This window comes from Vipera ursinii (genome assembly GCF_947247035.1).
Source record: "Vipera ursinii genome assembly, chromosome: 1".
NCBI classification, from domain to species: Eukaryota; Metazoa; Chordata; class Lepidosauria; order Squamata; family Viperidae; genus Vipera; species Vipera ursinii.
Genome location: NC_139512.1, coordinates 97864295 through 97885551, shown reverse-complemented (window position 1 = coordinate 97885551; position 21257 = coordinate 97864295). Strand labels below are relative to the sequence as shown.

At 37.5% G+C, this 21257-nt stretch overlaps 1 protein-coding gene across 1 annotated transcript in view; it reads right to left on the bottom strand.

Annotated features, from left to right (window-relative positions):
- Positions 1-4275: 4275 nt before the first annotated feature.
- GALNT18 (polypeptide N-acetylgalactosaminyltransferase 18) overlaps positions 4276-21257 on the bottom strand; it is a gene marked incomplete at its 5' end in the record, with an annotated part of 361412 nt that continues 344430 nt past the window's right edge. The window contains 2 exons of the mRNA XM_083355851.1: positions 4276-4617; positions 12570-12734. Coding sequence (XP_083211977.1) covers positions 4471-4617; positions 12570-12734 — 312 coding nt within the window. The 3' untranslated portion in view covers positions 4276-4470. The remainder of the gene's footprint in view (positions 4618-12569; positions 12735-21257) is intronic.

Here is a 21257-nt window from a genome sequence, read left to right as displayed (position 1 = left end):
GATGATGATGATGTCAGTCTGCCATGAGCTTTGGGGGGAGGGAGCTGTATGGGAGGGGGGAAGTTCACTACTCACTCTGGAGACACAACTTCAAGGTCAGACAGCTGGGAGTGGCATGCAGTTGCATACCAGCCAGCCCACAGTTGAAGAGACCATTCCCAAAACATTTCATCTGAATATGATTGGACCTTGGGAGACTAGCAGTGGGAATTGATTTGGCGGTGGGGGGGCAGTTAAACTTAGGCATTTTGGTGTGTGAATTTCAGTTCTGGCTTTGCTTTACTGTATTCTGCATGACCTTTAATAAACTATATCTTTCTTACTAAACAGAGTCAAGGATCGTTCTTACTTAAAGGCTTGAGCTGAGGTAGGACAAAATGATATCCAGCTGAAGAAGTCGCTGTCCTCAGTCATCTAAGTAAAGTTGTCAAGGTGATTTCCAAATGTCTTGAGACTGTGAGGATGAGGATGGGGAGGAACAAGTTATGGCTTGACCCTGCTGAGTGGCTATGGCTTTGGGAGGGGGAAGGGGAAGGGGAGAGCCCCTAAGGATCCAAAACCCACAGAATAGTGCCTAGGGATTGGAGGAAGAAGGAGAACCACGGCAGAATGATGCCCCAACTTCTTCACAATGTTGTCTTTCTCTTTTCAATAGACTTAATACCATTTTACTCTGTCTAGCTCCTTTGCCTTTAACAAATTATATTTTGTGCTACATTGCACTGATTCTTTTCTTTCTCTTCACAGAAAACTTCCTTCATCTTCTTTAACAAAATGCAGAAGTCTAATGGCATCATTAGTGAATTGGAACTTCTAGAAATTTAAATAATAAATATGCTGAGAAAAGCTACAGTATTAACTTGGAGTACCAAAATGTGGACAGCTCTTAGCTGCTATCTAATTGTTTGGATTTTTGTTGTCCTCTTTTGTATTTTTAGCTTCAGAAAACTGTAAAATTGTATGATGTTTTTCATTGTTGTACAAACTGTACAAATTCAAAAGTCTTGAGAAAATATTGGTTGATGTTGCCTTTGCTTTAGCACTGTAAGCGCTGAGTCATTTTAAATCCTGTTTAAAGGGGGAAATGCTAGATTTTATATTACAGGGAACGAATTTAGTTTTGAATATAGCATTTGTCTGAGAGCTGAGTTTCAGAATTTTAAATATCTTCATTTTCTTAGAGAACACTGCTTTAATCACAAAATTTTTCAAACTACCATAATTAATGCCAACAAATCTTTTGTCCACTTAGTGATGATACATTTTTCACAGAATATAAGCTATTTTCAACTCTTCCTAGAAGAACTTAAATTTTGAGTAGTAGCTTTACAGTTTTTATAATAACATTGAGATTGAAATTTGCATCATGATTTTGTGGCTCATTTAAAAAGTGTTGGCAATGTATTTTATTGAATAGAACTGATGCTTCAATTAATCTAGCAGGGCTGGATGCTGAGAAGAAGAGCTGCTTAAAAGCTAAGCTCCATCCTGCCTCTGAGTTAATGCAATTTTTGCTGGCCACGACTACAAATAGTCTTTAAAAATTACTGTAAAATGAGACCACAAGATTCCATTCACATAATAGTTTAAACTATCAAGGAGAAAGAAGTCCCTTGATTCCATATGGTTTTCAGGAACCAGAAAAAAGTAACAAATAATAACAAAAGAAATACAACTTTACAAAGAAGTCTTCTTTATGTTCTCTTAGTTAACGAACAGATGAGTAAACCTTAAACTGATTCTAAAGAAGACCTCAATTAATCCTGGAGAATCTCTATAGAACTGAGTCTATAGAAAATAAATTACTAGTAATAGAAATGGATGAGTAGTTGAGATGGCAACTTCTAAAGCAGTGTGATAAGGTGAGAAATAATGCCTTACTTATGAAAATCCAGAACATTAAAATAAAATGGGAAAAAATGACAATGACAATTATATTCAGAAGTTAAGAGTTAAAAATGTACGAGTTTGTAGAGGGTCATTTAAAAGAGCTATTTTTGGCTTGGATTTTGATTTGGATTGAAAGTATTTTTTGCTGGATAAATGGGTTCACCATCTGCCAAGACAAAGAAGGACTAAATTTAATGAAGCCAAGATATTTTCTTGTTGGTTTTATATATATAAACAAGCACAAACACACACCTAAGCTGGTAGAAACTTTGAAAAATCCTCCTGCACTACAATTTAATAAAACAGAAATGATTGTTTCATTTTAAAAAAACAAGATTTATATCCCTTTACTTCAAAATTACAGGACATTAAACATAGATGGTTTTGTCTTCCTACACTTTAACTGATTAGGAAAATAAAAGATTTGCAGTTTCCATAAGAAGGAGCTGATTGCACAATTTATGGCTCTTAAAACTGAACTGTCACTTGGAGCTGAAGACCAAAAGGTGAAATTAACAAGAGAGGTGGCAGAAGTGTAGATAGGCAGGAAAGCTGAGTTTACCCCAATGCTGGGGTAGGAAAATTAGCTCAAAATTAAGGGTTTTATTTTTCAGACAGACAACTTGATCTATGAATCAGAATAAACAAATGAACTCAGGCTGAATCTTTAATACTTATTGGCTCTACTTGATACGAGAGAGAGAGAGAGAGAGAGAGAGAGAGAGAGAGAGAGAGAGAGAGAGAGAGAGAGAGAGAGAGAGAGAGAGAGAGATAAGCTTGCAATTATTAAAAGACAGCCAATGTTTGAAGAATTATTTATTTTGCTCACTCTGCAGGCTTTAGAGAAGAACAACATTAATGTATCTGGAATATTCCTAACCCTTTTTTCTACCCTCCAACATACCAAATATTTTTTAAGGATTAAGACAGATATCTATATAGTATTGGGTGATTTAGTTCCAGTTTGAGAACTGAAGTGATCATCTCTGATTTAGTAGTACATTAAAGAGGATGTTGGGTGAGTGGATTGAATCTTCACTAATTCAGGGGATAAAAGTAGTTACATTAAATGTAAAGAGAATAAAACATACAATGAACACCTATATATGTGTCCATTTATAAAAGATTTGAAGCCTGTGATCTGTGATCCAATTCCAAAGTGCTGAAATGCTAATGCAAGCTATTTACCTTTTTTGATAGATCTAATATAACCAAGTATTCAATGGGAAACTTTTAAAAGCAGTTGCAGGAGAAAAATGGATTAAATAATTGCCAAGGATTAATAGAAGACAAGGGAAAATTGTAATTTTTTCATGAGAAAATACCCAAACGAGATACTAAACTTTTAACAGAACTTACGTATTTACTGTAATTAAAAAAACCCAGAGTAAATGAAAATATTGTTCACAAATTTATAAACGTAATATTGGGGACAGCTACAAAAAATACAAAAGTTTTAAGAAAAAGATGCAAGAATGACTTAGGGAGAGAAATGAATAGAAATTAGAATAAGACTACTGATGCAATTTGTTCCTTTATGGTTTATTTTGAATAAAACTATTTTTTAAACAAATAGATTAGCAATCTTAGCACACTTATCTATTAAATTGATTTGATTTACTTCAAAATAGGCTTGTGTAGAATTGTATCATACTTTAATATAAAAGGATGGTGTTCTGCTACATTATTTAGACACTTATAACTATATTACTTCATTCTCTGCCTACAGAAAAAGGATATAAAATGTTCCTACTTTACATTTTGTATTTCAAGTTACAGTTTTAGCATAATTATTTCTCTGTGGAAACCGCTCCTAACACTAAGAACTAGAAGGCAAATCCATGCTTTGGGTAAAGTTAGTCTCTTGAGTGCTATGAAAGTTCTAGTAATTAATATAAGACTTTTAAGTAAAAGGAAATGACTTGTCATTAGTCAAATGTATTTTTTAAAATCAGATAAGTTATACGCTCAGTACATAACTGAAACTCTATGAATGCTAAAAGATTCTTCCTTTTCCCTTAATGAATCTACAGAATTGATGCGGGAACTTTGTGTGTTTTTGTACTGGTTTAAAAGTTCCCACGAATGTTGCACTAATATTGGTAAATTGTACTTAAAAGGAAGAGACAACAAATGGAGAAATACTTAAAGTAAACAGTGACTAAAGGACATTTTCTAAAATTCTAAATGCTCTTATGAAAAAGTAAAAGAAGAGGCAAAGAGGATATCCTGTTAAGTACACAGACTACTCTGAAGCTGGCTTACCAAGTTAAATAAACAAAGAGACTGCTGTGTTTTTATTCAATAAAATTTTATTGTCTGAATTATAAATATTTTCCATTTTTCCCCTATGTACATTGCAAAATACTTTAACATATTCTACCATCACCTGCCATTCAGAATCAATCTATAAATCACATGGAAATGCCATTATGAAACAAAAGTGTCTGTTCTCAGCCCTCAAGCGGACATTCACACACTCACACAAAAATTAAAGAAGGAGGGAAACCGCAGGTTGCAAACTTTCGCTACACAGTAGCAAGAAGAGTAATGAGAAGATCTGCTCTCCCACTCAAAAGTCTATGTTGGCAAGCTTTTCAGGATGTTTGTTATAGACCAGTGCTGGCCGGAACATTTCTGGAGAACCAGTTGGAATCCAAATTCATTGTCGCTGTTTTCTTGCAACTCCAGGCAACGTTTGGATTTTCTGTTCTGGATTGGACCTCCCTTTTAAAAGTGGAGAAAGAGAAAATACAGAATTTTATGTTAAAAACCAGGCTTCAACTCATGACAGTTCTAGTTACATAATCCAGGACATTCCACACTTCTGTTTATGTAAGCAATTTGGGGATGTTGGATGGACCTTATTGCACCACCACCCCTTGCACCTTGAGTCCTCTCAATGTTCTCCATTTCATCTATAGTTCTCCAATGAATACTTTTCATTTTACTGGGTTTCCCCCCTGCCTCTCCCTGCCTTTTTTTAAGCATATGAACAAAGTTCTAAACTGCAGCTACTCAAAGAACAGCTAAAGGTCTATTTTAGGTACTCTTAAAAAGACAGGGACGTGGTGGCTTAGTGGGTTAGGATGCTGAGCTTGTCGATCAGAAGGTCGGCAGTTTGGCGGGTTGAATCCCAAGTGTCGCGTAACAGAGTGAGCGCCTGTTACTCGTCCCAGCTTCTGCCAACCTAGCAGTTCGAAAGCACGTAAAAATGCAAGTAGAAAAATAGGGACCAATACAGTGGGAAGGTAACAGTGTTCCATGCGCCTTTGGCATCTAGTCATGCCGGCCACATGACCACGGAGATGTCCTCAGACAAGCGCTGGCTCTTCGGCTTTGAAATGGAGATGAACACCGGCCCCTAGAGTCAGAAACGACTAGCACACATGTGCAGGGGAACCTTTACCTTTACCTAAAAAGACAGTGCTGATGGCTGGCACCTGAGTTTGCAATGTGTACTTCCTCTGGTACTAATTATTTTAAAAGAACAGATTCTAAAAATAGTTCATTTAAAACATTACCTATGAGTGAAAAACTGTTTTATGGAAACAACATTCCAACTAGAAATACTATGATTCAACAATATTTTAATATCGATAGTCTGCCAAGCAACCCATGACAGCATAAGAACCTGCAAGGCACAGCTTTTCTTCCTTTCCCCTCATGGGATCCTGTCTCTCAGTGCTCAATTTGGATTGCTATGTTGAGATAACCAACATGATGATAAAAGTAGAGCTCGGCTTTCACTTCCTACCCCTAATGATCTGATGGAGCAGGGCTGCATCACAGCTCTCCTGGGGTTCTTCTTGGGAGGGACTGGGCAAGGGGAATCTCCCAAGCAGTGGACAGAACTTCTCCTGTCTCCTGTCTCCCATACCTTACACATGTGAGATTCTGAGAATGGAAGCAATGGAATATTAAGCTATACAACACAGGTCTAGCTCTCAAACAAATTGCTAAATTCTTGAACATAGGTCCATGTTAGATCAGGCAAGCATTTTGGAGACATTATTTGGGCCAATCAGTCTGTGGAAGCCAGCTATCTAGTCTTTCCTGCAGCCCAAGCAAAAGTGGCCAGAGATTGGAAGGGAGAGGCATTCTTGCAGCATTCTAAAGTGGCCAATAGGACCTGAGCAGATCATCAACCCCACCATCGGTGAAGCAAATGGAAACTAGGTCAGGAGAAGAGGGAAAGCACTGTTTTAAAAATGGAACAGCTAAAGAAATGTTGAGCTGCTTTGTGTATGGGCTGCAAATGAGATGAAGAAAGCATCATGATGCCATATCATATAAAAAGAGCTGATGGGAGTTTGTGTCATAGCTAGAGGGAAAATGGATGATTTGTGGAACAAAGGAAAAACTAAATTATTTAATAGTTAATTATTTAACTATTAATCTTACCCCAAATTGTTAGTTAAACTGAATATTCTGCTATTGTTTTAACTTAAATATATTAATAATATTATTAATATAATATTAATTTTAATCTTCCTTTTTATTCCATTTTCAGAAAAAAAGAGAAAAGTAACCCCCCCCTCTCTCTTCTATTAAATAGAGGTCAGATTCTCAAGGTTGAGTCAAGTATTATTCACTATTAAGACAAAAGCTGCTCTTTACATAAAAAGATAAAGGGAGATAAAAAAACTGAAGTTGCAATAATGTAGGATACTTAAAAATGATGGTGTGCAATTGTGCATAGTATATATTTCTAGTTGACTGTGTCAAAGAAATAATTTGTGGAACATCTTAACTTCATATTTTTGTTTGCAGCATTATCCATAACTGTTCGATTTTGTATTTATTACCACTAAAGCTATCTCACACCCATTGGCCAGACATGAAGAAGAGATGGACAGATCAAATATAAATTACAAACTACATTTTGGTTGATTTTTTTGGTGGGTGTGGGGGATGAAGGCAACTATGAAATTACCTCACTGAATACTTATATAGATTCAAATAATTCTTTTATTTCAGCTTGCCTTACTGAACAACTTACGGTAGCTTAAAGTTATACCACAATCCAGAAATCAACTGAAAGGCTGTAATTATCAAATTTAACCGTCTGTACTGTTTCAAGATATTACAAGAATCATATCTCTTTATTATGCAACCAAGGAGTTGTCACCATATATCCACAAGAAGTGTATTATGAGTAGCATAGAAATATATTAAATAGATCCTCAATTTAGTTTAACAATTTGCTAGATGTGGTTCTGTATTGAAGAAAGATGGCAAATGCTCTCATGCCAGTCATTTCCTTTCCTGTTTCCATTTCTTTTCCATTGTGAGAGTTTGCAAGTTAGCCTCATCCTCCCATTCTACCAGATATTTAACAACTGGAGATGAATTCTGTAGAACTCAGTTCTTCCAGATGCCTTTGTCTGAAGAAGTGATAGCCTGCAGGAATGCAGGCAGATGAGCAGTTCAGGCCTAATGGTGGACATTGTGAGCTCTGCTCTCAACCTCATCCTGCTAAGTCTCAGAGAAAGAAAAATAATTTAACAGCTGGTTTGCTGCAACCAGGCCAAATCAAATAGGTAATACCCTCAAGTCCTTCAACCACTTCTCCATAATTAGTGTATCAGACAGCAGTGTGGATAGTTCCACACCGCAGTAAGACAGAGGTTTTCACTTAGCTTCCTTAAAAATCTCTCTTCACTATCTCTTCCTTCTCTGAGCACTGAGCATATATGCACATGGGTATGACTATTGGTATGTTAACCATTTAAATGCTTTTGTTTTAGCTGTTAAATATTTTGAATTTAAGCAGCTGCAATATGTATGTAGTATGCTTACTTCTTACTTTACTATTTTTTCAAAATGATAAAAAATAGCTGATTGGATTGGTTGTTTATTGGGTAGGTATCTCTCTATGTTCTTTCCCCCTTTTTTCCTTCCCTTAAAATGCTGCCATGGCCTGAAACTGCCTGAACTGTTGAGTTTCTTCTGCCATGACCATGGCCTGAATTCTCAAGAGAGCCTGCACTCTGAGCTGAAACATTAGACACAAAGCTTTTCCTTGAAGCATGAACTGTCAAACAGATGCTTGTGAACATCTGGCTCCCAAATCAGTCATATCCATTAAAGCCTAAAAACACTTTGTATAGCATGAATTCTTAGGTGGCATAAACACACTACAAAGCATCTATCGTTCTGAAGTTTTGGACATGGAAAAGAGCTAGAGATGACTTCAGCAACAATGCTTTAGTAAAGTATTATGCCAATCAAAATCTAATGTTAGATTACTTTAGATTTTAGAAACTCCCATAAAGTATGTCAAAAACTGAAACAAGAAATAACAAAACCAGCTAACATGTCTTTGTTTATGCCATATTAATTGTTCACAGTGATTTCCCTTAAACCTCCCACATAACTTAAAAGAAACTTTGCTGGCATTGTTTCAATTTTAAACTTTTTTTGCAATCAGTTCTAGCAAGGGCAATTCAAATATAATCTCAGCATGTGAACAAAAAAAATGATGTTGTAGGAAAGACTTCAGAAAACAAAATACAATTAACTAATATTTGGCATTTACCCGGATCCAACATAGACTGAATGCTTGGAGGAGCAGCAGCAAATGCTATATGTTAGAATAGACCGGCCTTTCCCAATCTGATAACTACAAGATGCAGTTGGATTGCATCTCCAAAGAGCCTGAGAGAAAATCAATTGAAAGCATACCTCATCCCTTCATTTTTGGTTTATAAACCTTGTGTTTCTATTGTCTGGCTGTTAAACTAGAAAGAGATGAACAATATTTCAGCTTGACAGGCTGTTTCTAAGGAGCAGTCATGAACCACAGGAGAAAATGGTGAAACATATTCAGTTGTGGACTCCCTGGTGCTCTTTTGGTTGTTTGCTTGCTTGGAGGTATTTCATTACCTGACTAAGTAACATCTTCAGTGCTAGCGGGTGTGAGGTTTGCCCTCTGTTTACGTATATACAGTTTCCCAGTTGAAAGTATGAGTCTTTCCATGTGTTATGAGACTAAGGAGTTAGCACTGATGATGTTAACTAGTTGGGTAATGAAACATGTGCAAACAAACAATCAAGCTCAGAGAGAACCAAGTTCAAACCTGAAATATATATCCTCTTCTATTGTTATGTAGAATTATTCAGAATGGACAAATAATTTGCCTGTTATATACCAGTAATGTTTCTTTAACTTTAGGGAGGAGGAGGACTGCACTTTCAGACTTTCAAAACTGATGTTAGCCCTGAGCGATACTATAAGGCTACAATGACAGAGTCTTGCAAGTCTGAAAGTACAATCCTACCCATCTCCTTTAAAGTCTACTCTTCTAAGCCTCTTGCCCCATCCATTTATGCAGTTGCATGCTATCCTCCCTCTTATCTGACTGTTCTCTTGGCAGCATCTTTTTGCCCAGCTATCATTACACTGTGCACAAAACACAAATATAATTAAACACTTATGTACATGTTTTTCATTAACAGCTACTTTGGTTGTAATGGGGACACTTAGCACTTTAATAATAGTAGGGCTGCCAAGACCAGGAAAGTAAAAACCACCCAGCCATTAGAAATTGTACTTGTTACTATGGAAGTTACTTTTTTTTAAGAGCTAACAAATAATAGTTAATACCTCTGTGCTGCACCCAAGCATGTGCTTTAACTGTTATATTTTATCATGCTATTTAAAGAAAAAAACCTAGCAAAACATATCACACACTGCTCATATCACACACTTCATACGTACTCAGAGTATGAGACTCTGGCTTAAATATATAAAACAAACTCCAACAGCCTGAGCAAAGATTTATGACCACCTAATGGCAACACATTAATTTTGGTGTTTTAAAGTGGATTCTGCACAAGAGCATTTAAAGACTGCACATACACCCCAAATGTTGTGCTAGTTAAACTGACACTGTATTTACACAATAAGAAAAATAAATGCAAGCTTTGGTTACAAAGCACTGCAGTGTACACAGTTTATGACTTTGCAAAGCCCTTGAAAGAGCTGCTTTGCAGCTTGCTGGAATGTAGATAATGATTGTTAAAGTAGCCATGTCATTTGCAAAGGTTATTTAGTGGCTTCAGAAGGTGGAGAAAAATGAGGAGTAACCCTCCAAATGATGCAGCTGCTTTCTGTGATTACAAAACAAGTCTTTTAGGGTTTCCTGCATGTTGCCCCTTTCAAAGGCTTTGCATAGCCCTAAAAGCCATATATCTTTGCATGATCAGAATGAAGTACAATACACATTGGGTTTGAGTTATCCAGGGATGGGCTTATCTGTAAATATATATGGCAATACTTTTTAAGGTACCCATATATCTCATATACACTTGTGTATCAGTCCATCCACATCTTAGTTGATCCTTGAATTTTTAAGCAAAATACCAAGAAAAAATAGTGCCAGTTTGGTCCAGTGGTTAAGGCTCCAGGCTAGAAAGCAGAAGACTTTTGAATTCTGGTCCTGCCTTAGGCATGAAAGCCAGTTGGGTGACTTTGGGCTAGTCACTCTCTCTCAATCCAGCCCACCTCACAGGGTTATTTTTGTGGAAATAATAGGAGGAGGAAAGTGTTGGTTATGGTTGACATCTTAAGTTATTTGTAAGAATTATAAAGCTGGAATATAAATAAATAAAAATAAATAAAAAACTAACACAAAATATTGATAGGTTGGTGGTTGCCACCTACCTTTCTGATGCTTAACTTCTGCTTTCTTCTTAGCCTTCCACTTTTACATTATCCTGACCAATCTAACCCCAAATAAAGAGAGAGATGATTGTTCCTATTTACTGTCTTGGCTAGATGGAGGAAGCCTGAGTAAAAATAGTCCAGGCACAAGTCACAAAACAGCCAATTGGATCAATCAGGTCTCACAAACCCAGAATTGCTCAAAATAGTCAAGATTTATTTCACTATATTTTGTCCACGTCTTGAGACAAAGGCCATGGTTTTTCAAAAGTTTAGATTTCAGAAGGTTTGAGGTTCAGTTGGTTTGAGGCTGAAATATTTTGTATATCTCTTACATTTTCTCCACTTTTTATCCTAAATTCCATTTTCAGGTCCACATCCATTTTTGTGCATAATGTTTTTTTCCCCAAATTCACATATTTTTGTATGCATTTTCCTCTAATATATGCATTTTGACTTATTCCTATTACTTGCAATTTGATGTCTTGTGGTTTCCCTAATATGGGTACATTAAGTCCATCTTATCTTGCTAAACAGAGCAGTATATTACAAAGTTCTGAGAAGTGCAAACATGGATGGATACCTATTTTCATTGAGTGAATTGCTTGCTGGAAGTGCAAATTAGATTACTTATTATTTTTTTAAAAAACTCAAATAAAACCAAACCATGGCCAGTTTGGAAAATAAAGAGTGAAATCCAACATTGATAGGTTTAATAAGAACACCTGCTAACATCTTAATTTTGCTGGAAAAGTCAGCTATAATGCAGAGTATATTGTCTAAAATAACACAAAAGCTAACAAACAAATGAATGGAAAAAACTAATCTGTGGATGGAATCCACAGATTCCATCCACAGTTTACTGGACATCTGCAAACCCCACAGCCATTTTTCCTCCTCATCTCTCCTACCCTCTAACCTAGAATTATTACTGGTGGGTTGGGATGTAGAAAAGAGGGAAGTCCTCTTTTTCAGAGAGATGCATTTTTTTATTAGACCAAACAAAAGCACAGTGTACAAATTTCCTTCTGGGCCTTCGATTACTCTCATCGGTTTCTTTACAGCTTGCCGCATGCAAGCCCATTTTGCATTCCACTGACTCTTCGGAAGCAACAATATTTTAATTACCCTGCATATTAGCAAAGCAATCTTTTCTGAATAGCATGACTTCAATTATTATGCTGGCTTTTTAATTTATCACCAGGACACAAAGGAAGGAGCTTCACTTTCTCTTCAGGTCCTTTGTCTGGGAATATTAGGAAGATGGAAAGCTTCCAGACTTTTTTTTTAATCTGTAGTGATACTTCAAATAATCCACTACATTACAATAACACTGATTAAAAAATCAAAAGGAAGGTGTCACGGGGAATGTGTTCAAATCAGATTTCTACCCTCTTCCCCACCTCCTGCGGTTGCCAATTTTCCTTCATTTGAGGGTATTCTCTCTTGTTAGGCCTCCTTGTAATCTAAAATGATAAAATACAAACGTTTACTGATCATCTACAATTTAGTTTGCCATCTTCCTTCATCACTGGCCCTATTTCCCTCTCTTGCATCGTTGTATCTTCCACACAGCAAATAAATGCCTGAAGCAGAGAATCTGCTGTGTCAGGCTAAGCTTCCCCCAGATTAGATACTTGTTTGCCCAGATTTTTAAATCACACGAGGCAACTGGAGGCAGTCTGGGAAGCCTGAACATACAGAGGTTAAACTTCCTGCTTTACTTCTTTCTTTGACACCTGTGGAACGCTGGACATTGACCCAGTGCAAAAAATGGGTCTGGGAGCATTGTTTCATTTTCCATGTCATTCAAGATAAGTTCCTGCTTGTCCAGACTAAGAGCCACTTTTTTCAGGGCTTGTAAAAAACACCAACAAAGCCACTCTTTGTTATACTGAGCTTTTTGACTGAAAGCAGCTTCCACCAAGAACCATTTTCCTTAGATTTTTTTTATCCATGTTGAATTTTTTTAGAGGGGGAAGGGAGAGAAGAGGGAGGAGAGAAAATCTACCTGAGTAAATTGCCAATAAAGCTTCATCCTTTTGGCTTTGGCATAACTACATTCAATAAGTCTTGGCCTGCTGTTCACATCGACCAGGCATCTGTTGTCATCATCGTCAATGGTAGGACTAAGAACACCCACATGGATCTGTTGGTTACCTGTATAGTAGACATTCTGAAAGAAGAAAGCAGAAGATAGATCAGGTAGATGTTCCACCCAAAACTGACGATAAAAGTTAATATGAGGTTTCAGGGAATTGACATATCTGGATGGTTTCATCAGTTCCTCATGTTTGTTCGTTGTAGTTTTGCACCCTATCTGTTCAGTTTGCAGTTTTAAGTTGGCATGAAAAGTGTAGCCCATTATCAAGCTTTTATCTACTAGTGATGAGACAAGGTGGGGGGTGTTGTCCTTGGTATTCTCTGAGCTTGCTTGTTTTTTGTTTTTGTTTTGCAGGTACTTCATTTCCCAAACTAGGTAACATCATCAGTGCTAGTCTGAAACAGTGATGAAATAGTTTTTCCTAATATGCATATATTTATAAGCAACTTTCCTGAAGATAATACATTTATAATAGTTTCTCTAACACAGGCATGTGTACGCCATATGATTGAAGAAGTGGATCATTAATTTCATAAAGATATGAATACTGAAGCTACAATTGGATTTGACTTGAAAACATCTTTTTTCAGCAGGAAGAGGGGTAATATTTACAATCCATTTTTGGTACATTTTTCTGAAGAGCCATCAAAGAGCTGCCTCTTTTTCAAAGCAGGCAGATCTTTTATTCATTACTTATATTGTTCTTATTGTAGAGAATAAAGCAGTGATTATACATGGTAGAGAGTCTGGAGGGTTCATTTATAGAAGTGTCATTTTGATTAGACTAACATAATTTGAGCATTATACTCCCTGAACATCCAAGAAGAAAGGAGCACAATTGGGTTTGAGGAATTTGACACAAGACAAATTCTGACATCAGAACTGAAAGTTAATCATATAAAACAGGTTCTCTAATAATCCATGAAAAGGCAAACACAAAATCTGAATGTAACACAATGTCAAATCATGAAGGAAGAAAATGTCCAAAGGAACTACTGAGGGACACATATGTAGAAAAGTTTGAAAACCATTCACCCATTTACCCTACTGAGTAAGCCATAAATTATCAGTCTATAGTATTTTGATAAATGGAAGGAAAATATTAAATATGAAGCAAAAATGGAAAACCTGTTATATTTTACCTTCCCTAATTCTTCCCAGAGTAGATTGGGAAACATCCAGCACCTGATGTTCTTGAAGAGTCTACTCCTTCTGGTAACAGAGCCTTGTAAAGCTCACTTACAACTTTATTCCTCTCTCTACTTGATACCACTCTTCTCAATTAGACAATCCTGTCCAATATTTCGCTTACTCTTCATTATTATGTCTCCCCGCTTCTCTTACAACAGACTGACTGTATTCCAAATGCTGAAGTTGGGTGAAGGGGTACCATATCTTCCTAATAATTTAATTTATAGTTTGGGTTTTAAAATTTGTTTAATATATTTGTTTTCAAAACTGTAATGTAAATTCATTCCTGTTTTTATGGGTTTTGTATAGTCTAGTCTTTTCTTAAGGAAGAGGAGGAGAAAAAAAATTACCGTAGCATTCATTAGGTTTTGATCCAAATCTTGAGCTTCCAGCAGAGATGGAGCTGTGATGACACTTATTTATGTTTTTTTTTTCATTGGAAAAGAAAACATTTGCAGAGATTTAATTTCTAGATTTCTCCATTCTGATTAGATATAAGCTAGAAAAGGGTATTATATCCACATGTACTGCAGTTATGATGTAGCCCACTTTGCTAGTGGAATAAATTCTTAAATATAACCAACTATCTTTATATTTAACATATCGCATCCAATTCCACTCATATAAATGTGGCAAACTAAATCAAGATAGCTCAGTACAACAAATGGTTTTGATATTAAGCTGCAAAGATGAAAATTGTTTAGTTTTAAATGCCCTCTATATTGCATGCAATCTTTTATGCTGTTTGATAATTTTGCCGATGTAAAAGTCAACTTCTTCATGACATTTTGTTTCAAGTCTTTTCTACTGCTTGACATATCATCTATCAAACGTCATTTAATCAGCTATCATATATCGCTCTCTTGATTCAGCTTCCCACTTTAGATTGCAACAGATGGAATTCTCAGCACAATCTTCCCAGTGTGACTGCTGATAAGCTAATTATGACGCTTATGTCAGAGTCATTCAATCGTACACTATTCTATAGGATCATGTTCTGAAAAGCAGCCAAGGAGGTGGGTGGCAGGTAAGAAGAAGACGATTGCATGATCTTAAACTTGTTCCTTCATCTGATCTTAAATACTGGAATTGTGTCAATCTTTATACTCCATACTGAGTATGTTTTTGCAACATTTGGGGAAAATGCCATGTCACAAGACTTGGTATTTTTTTTTAAAAAAATCTATTTATTATAATTATAGTTTATGTAACTGACAGCTGGTTTACATGTTTAATAATAAAAAAAATATTTCTTTTCAAAATTCAACATAAAATGAACTACAAGGATAAAAAGCCCATATAACAGATGAGTCCTGCAAATGAGGATGAATATGCATTACTCGTGATTTTAAGATTAAAAAAAATAAGAAATCTAATAGATGGTCATTTCTCAAATTGAATAATCGGAAGATAAATGATATGAAACAGATGTATAACTAAAAGGCTATTCAGAATTCATGAAGGCAGGACAAACAGACTGTATAAAACCTTAAAAGATGTTTTGCACCCATGAAACCCTGATTAAAATATCTTTGTGAGCCTTCGCTGAAAAGTAAACTGCACACATTTGCTACAAGAGGCTTGGCATAGTTGTTAAATCTCATCAAAGGGAGGGGCTTTGCTGCCTTCCCATTGCCTCCTGGATAGGCATTTTCACCAGCATCTGCATTGAACAAAAGGCTAGAAGAAATGATGCAGCTTATCTTTATGCCTTCAAGTTAGGCATCAAGACAGTGTTCTTTGCTCTTCTGCATTGGGGCATTGCCTCAAAGTTGTTACATACCCATCTAGACATAATCATAGAAATAGACTAGACATAGACATAGTCCAGCCTACAGGAAGAATGTTGTAGTATATTTTAAGATAAGTTAATGAAATGAATATTGTTTGGGTATACAAGATAACCATTCTATACATTTCCTTTAAAAAAGGAAATAAAAGATAACAGTACCATATTTTCCGGCGTATAAGACGACTGGGCGTATAAGGCACCTGCCACGGCTCCCCGAGCACTCCTTAGCAGCCAGGGAGCGCATGCGTGCGCAGGACTGCCCTGCCGGCTCCCGCCCGATGCCGGACAGCTCCGCCGGTGCCGCCTCGAGGGGGGAGGGCGTGAGGCACCTGCCACGGCTCCCCGAGCACTCCTTAGCAGCCGGGGAGCACGCGCGTGCGCAGGACTGCCCTGCCGGCTCCCGCCCAAAGCCAGCCTGCCCTGCTTCCTCCACAGTGAGAGGGGAGGGTGTGCCTTCCCGGGCTCATCAACTTGCAGCCACACCGGAGCCGAAAGGGGCTTTTCCTTCCATCCACCCTTTGGAATAAACGCAAGAGCTCCCGGGGTCTGGCGCTTGCAAGGGGGAGGGGAAGGGGCTTAGAGGCTCTTGGGGGTGGGAAGGGAGAGTCATGTTGGAGGGGGGACTGGACTAAGGAGGCTTTAAGTTGCTTTGCAAGAACAGGGGCACTCGATTGATTTATGTACTATTTTCCGGCGTATAAGACGACTGGGCGTATAAGACGACCCCCCCAACTTTTGAGAAGATTTTCATGGGTTAAAAAGTCATCTTATACGCCAGAAAATACAGTAGTTTAAAATGGACAATATCATAATTCTCTGTAGCTTGTTCTTTTTATTACAAAGGAAGGACAAGGAGGGAAATAAATCTCCAGCTAGGCTTTCAGATTATAAATGACTGGATCAAGATGCCAGTTATGTCTGACTTATCTCATTGTATATCATTTGACAGTGATGACAATGGACTTACCTAAGTAGTAGTTCCTCATCAATGGAAACATATTAAATACAAGTCTTCTGGTCTTTCATATAAAATAACACTAGAATCAATTACATCTGCTTATGCTATATTTTCATACTACATATTTTACTTGTTTATATACTACATTTCAAAGATGTGCAAGGCCTTCCTTACATGCTGCATACTGATTTAAATACAATGACAAAGTTGCTGGAACAAAAGTATGGGTGGACTCTGGGTCATGTCCTCTAAGAATAAAAATTCATTATTTTTAATTGAAGATTAAATGCATACTTTGTTACATATCTAGCACATACTGTTCTTTCCGTGTTTTGGACTTTAACATTTTTTCCTCTGCCTTAGGCAGCAAGTCTTATAACAAGGAACTGTGGGAGTTGTCAGCCAATCTTTGATCTAAAATATTTTTCTTCATATTCTTAGCTTGATTCAGAACACCTTGAAATATTTAGCTGAAGGGCCCCAAATTTACTTTGAAGTCTGGTTGCTTCTCAACCTCAGAAACTTTTAGATGTGGGGATTCAAATCCCAGAATTCCCAGCATGGTGGCTGGGAAATATTAGCAGATGGAGCCCACATATCTAAAACTACATGCTGAGGTTGGAAACACTGATGTAGACAATCACACCCAGATTAGCTGTTCTTGGCATCGAACTGTATAGAACATTGATTGCTGAAAGTTGCTAATTAATATTAGGCTACATTAATTATCATAATGCTTCTCTATTACATGGGATTACTATATCTGGTCTGAAAAAAATCATTGTTGCATCTAGTAACTGGTAGCTATGAACAATAGTTCCACCCAGCAGCCCAGTTTCACAAGTTTTAGCCATTTTATCAGTCCTATAAGCTTCTCCTTGTATATCTCCATGGCCTTCATCTGGAAGCCATACTTCCGGAACCATTTGTACATTTTTAACCACATTATCTTAAGATCTATAATTCTGCCTGAGGAAATAGCATCTTCATCAAACAAAACACTCTGGCTTCATTAATGTTAATGATAAAGTTGCAAAGATTTGACATGAAGTTAATCAGAAATGTTAAAAACTCATTGTCACTGATAGAGACATCATTGGATGAAGAATGCTGACATCACCACGAATGATTCACAAAGGCCTGATCTGTCATAAAGCAAAAAGTTAAAGTAAAAGTTTGGACTGCTGCATTTTTTGAACAATTTTCCCTTAATAATATTTCTGATAAAGAATTAGTGCAAGACAGTTTTACGTTTTAATTTTTTTTTCATTTTAAGGAACTTCAAAGCAGTGTGAAAGTTGAGGTCATATGCAACTACCTGAAAAAAAAATCAGAAGGTATTAAGGGTCTGACAGAACTTCTGATTTCCTTTTTCTTCATTTTTAAATGTTCATGGAAAGACTGAAAATTATTTTTACCCAGATATAAGTCTCATTATATTCAATCAGCTTATATTTAGGGAATGCCTTTCCTTGAGTACTGATCCTCAGGATCTGAAACCCTTTCATGTCCTTGAGTGAGGGAAAAATCCTGGAGGGCATAGTTAATTTCTCCTTAAAAATAAAGGAAAAAAAAAGGTTTTATTCTTTCCTCTTCCTCCTCTGGTTGTCCAGTCGAGTTTACGTCCTGCACACTGCTTTAGCTAAGGTTATTTCTTTGCCCATTGGATTTCTCCAACTAATTGGCTGGATTACCCTGAATTTATTCCTGTGTAATTAAAAATTGAGCTCTTAAGATTCCTTTGCTTTCTTCTCTTTGTTGAATAAATTTTTCAGAGTTATTCTCATTGATCCATTTGTAATGAAAGAGTATATCATGAGCTGCCAAAACAAGAGCAAATGATATCCCCTTTTCTTTCGTTTCTTTCGTTCTTTAAAACAGGGGTACACAATGTATCTATGTCAGTTTGAGAACTGAACGTGGAAGGCAGGGCAGATTATGTTTTAGGATGTTTTTCAGAAGTTTTAAGAGACTGGGGAAGAACTTGCAGATGATCCCCAGGCTCTACTTCCTGTACCTTCAATTTAAAGGATTATGTTGGGATTTTAAGAGGAGTGTATTTTGCTAATTTGTTCTGAAACAGATTTTGTTAGGATTGAGCATTTCTTCAGATCTGAGAGTAAAAAGGCCCATGAAGCAGACAAGGATGTGAGCAGAGCACCTGTGTGAAAATCCTTACAACACTGTTCCATTTCCCCAGGATCATGCAACTGTCTCTGCAGTTGCCAAGGGATTCTGGGAAAAGTAACACTATAACAGGGTGGGAGGGACCTTGGAGGTCTTCTAATCCAGGGCTTTTCAACTAGTGGTACAGGTACTACCTGTGGTACATTGGCACCTGGCAGGTGGTATGCAACCATCCTAGAAAAGTGGTAGTGGGGGAGGGGAATGAGCTGAACTGGTGGTAGCACTGCACAAGCCTGAGCAAGAGATGGCTGGAGCTGCAGGGCTGTCAGGGCTCAGCGGAAGTGCCAGGATCAGCGCTTCTTCGGGGCTGTCAGGGCTCAGCAGAAGTGCCAGGATCAGCACCAGGTTCCAGCTGGAGCTTGGCACTGATCCCAGCACGTCTGCTGAGCCCAGAAGAAGCACCGATCAGCTGGAATGTTGCAGCATCTCCAGGGTCTTGTGAGTTACATTCAGATGCTTGGCAACTGATTCATATTTATGATGGTCACAGTGTCCCAGGGTCATGTGAAGTGACCAAAACCTGCTGCAACCACCCAGCAGACGAGGGGGAATAAAAACTAAACACCCCCCACCCCACCCCCGCTGCCAATCCTCAACAGAAATGCTCACAACAATGAAAACCTCAGACAGGAGGAAGAGCGCCGCCGGGCGGGCAGGCAGGTGTCTTGCTCAGCTGTGGCTTGGGGGGCACTTTTTCACTGTCATTGTAACTTCGAAAAGTCACTAAGCGAACTGTTGTAAGTTGAGGACTACCTGTACTTCATCACTTTTTTTCCTTTTGGGGGGGTCAAGTTTTTGACACCTTGCTAGGCAACTGGTGGTACTCGGATGTTGCCATATCCTAAAAGTGGTACAACAGGTGAAAAGGTTGAAAAGCCCAGTTCTAGTCCAACCCCTGCCCCTGGCAGGAGATCCTATACCATTCTGTCCAATCTCTTCTTGAAAACCTCCAGTGACGGAGCACACACAATTTCTGGAGGCAAGCTGTTCTCACTGTCAGGAAATTTTTCCTTAGTTTTAGGCTGGATCTCTCTTTGCTAAACTGCTGTCCATTACTTCTTCTACCCTCAAGTGCTTTGGAGAATAGGTCAACCCTCTCCTCTCTGTGGCAGCACCTCAAAAGGTGTGTTTTGTTTTAAAGAGTTGTCTACAAGTGTTCCAGTCATGCTCCTGTGTAATTTGAAGCACATCTTTGCTTTGAACCTGAAGTGCTGCCTAACTGTAAGAGTCATTTGATGAACAAAAGCAAAACAAAATTAAACCCAGTTCCTTTTCTTCAGCTTAGAATGACTGGAGTTTCTCTGCTACTGAAATCTCACCCCTCTAGTTACTGAGCAGAACCTCTAACAAGATAAAGCTATTTCTATAGGTGTAATACACCAATGAGCTTGTGGCTTTCTAAGTGTTATCAACCTTTTGCTATCAATGCAATACATTATACAGGGGTGTCACACTGCTGGCCTGCGGGCCAGTTTCATCAAACCGAAGCCGTGCCCACCCCATTGCCGGCAATGCAAAAAGAGTTGTGATACATCACATGATGTGGCGAGTTTGACACCCGTGCACTATAAGGTGACTTTTAGCATTTTCATTTCTTTCTTGGAAAAAAACAATTTATTTTTATTGTAAATATTTTTAAAGAAATCTTTCCCTTTCACATAATGGAATCACACCCTACATTTTTCCTAGGCCTCTGTCCTCTCCTTCCACATATGATCAAACCAGACTATGTACCAAAGAATAATACAACACAGTGATGTAGAAGGGTGTCTGGGTGTGTGGAATTTATTCTGAGTTTTAAATGGCCATTGCATTTGGATTATTTTGAAATAACATTTTTGTTATATCTTCAGTTCGTTAGGCATTGAATGAGGCAGAGGTGTTGAAACAGCAAGCAAGTTTATTAACTCAGAACAGAAGCAGCCCTAATGCCTGCTACACATCTATATATACTGTTGGCCTCTAGGCGGCAACCAATAGGTTTAAAGTAACTGTTTCCCACCCCAAGTCTAATTATCAGCTTGGAGACAGCCAGTCTGGTTTTCAGTAACAGCAACCATTAAGCAATACAGCAATCTAGGTCAGACATTAAGCAAGTGATTAAAACAGTTATGGCCAATACATTACAATTTTAATAATACTTTAAAGTACTATTTTAATCATTTTTAAAATGTCATTCCTTTGAAGCAATATTTTTTAATGAATGCAAGCCAGGTATTTAAATCAGAATATATTACAATAATATAACATTTAATTATTTTAAATGTTAAAAACAGGCACGAAAGCGAGCCAGCCCTACTAATAACCTGGCATCCCATGACAGATGTCTTCATCACAGCAACTTTATCTAATTCTGCAACTTAATACCTAGGTCATCTTCATAATAGTAATAGTAACAAGATACATGGCACTTTCTTTAGGTTATTTTAAATGAGATGTGTGCATGTGTAGGCATAAGTGTTGTCAT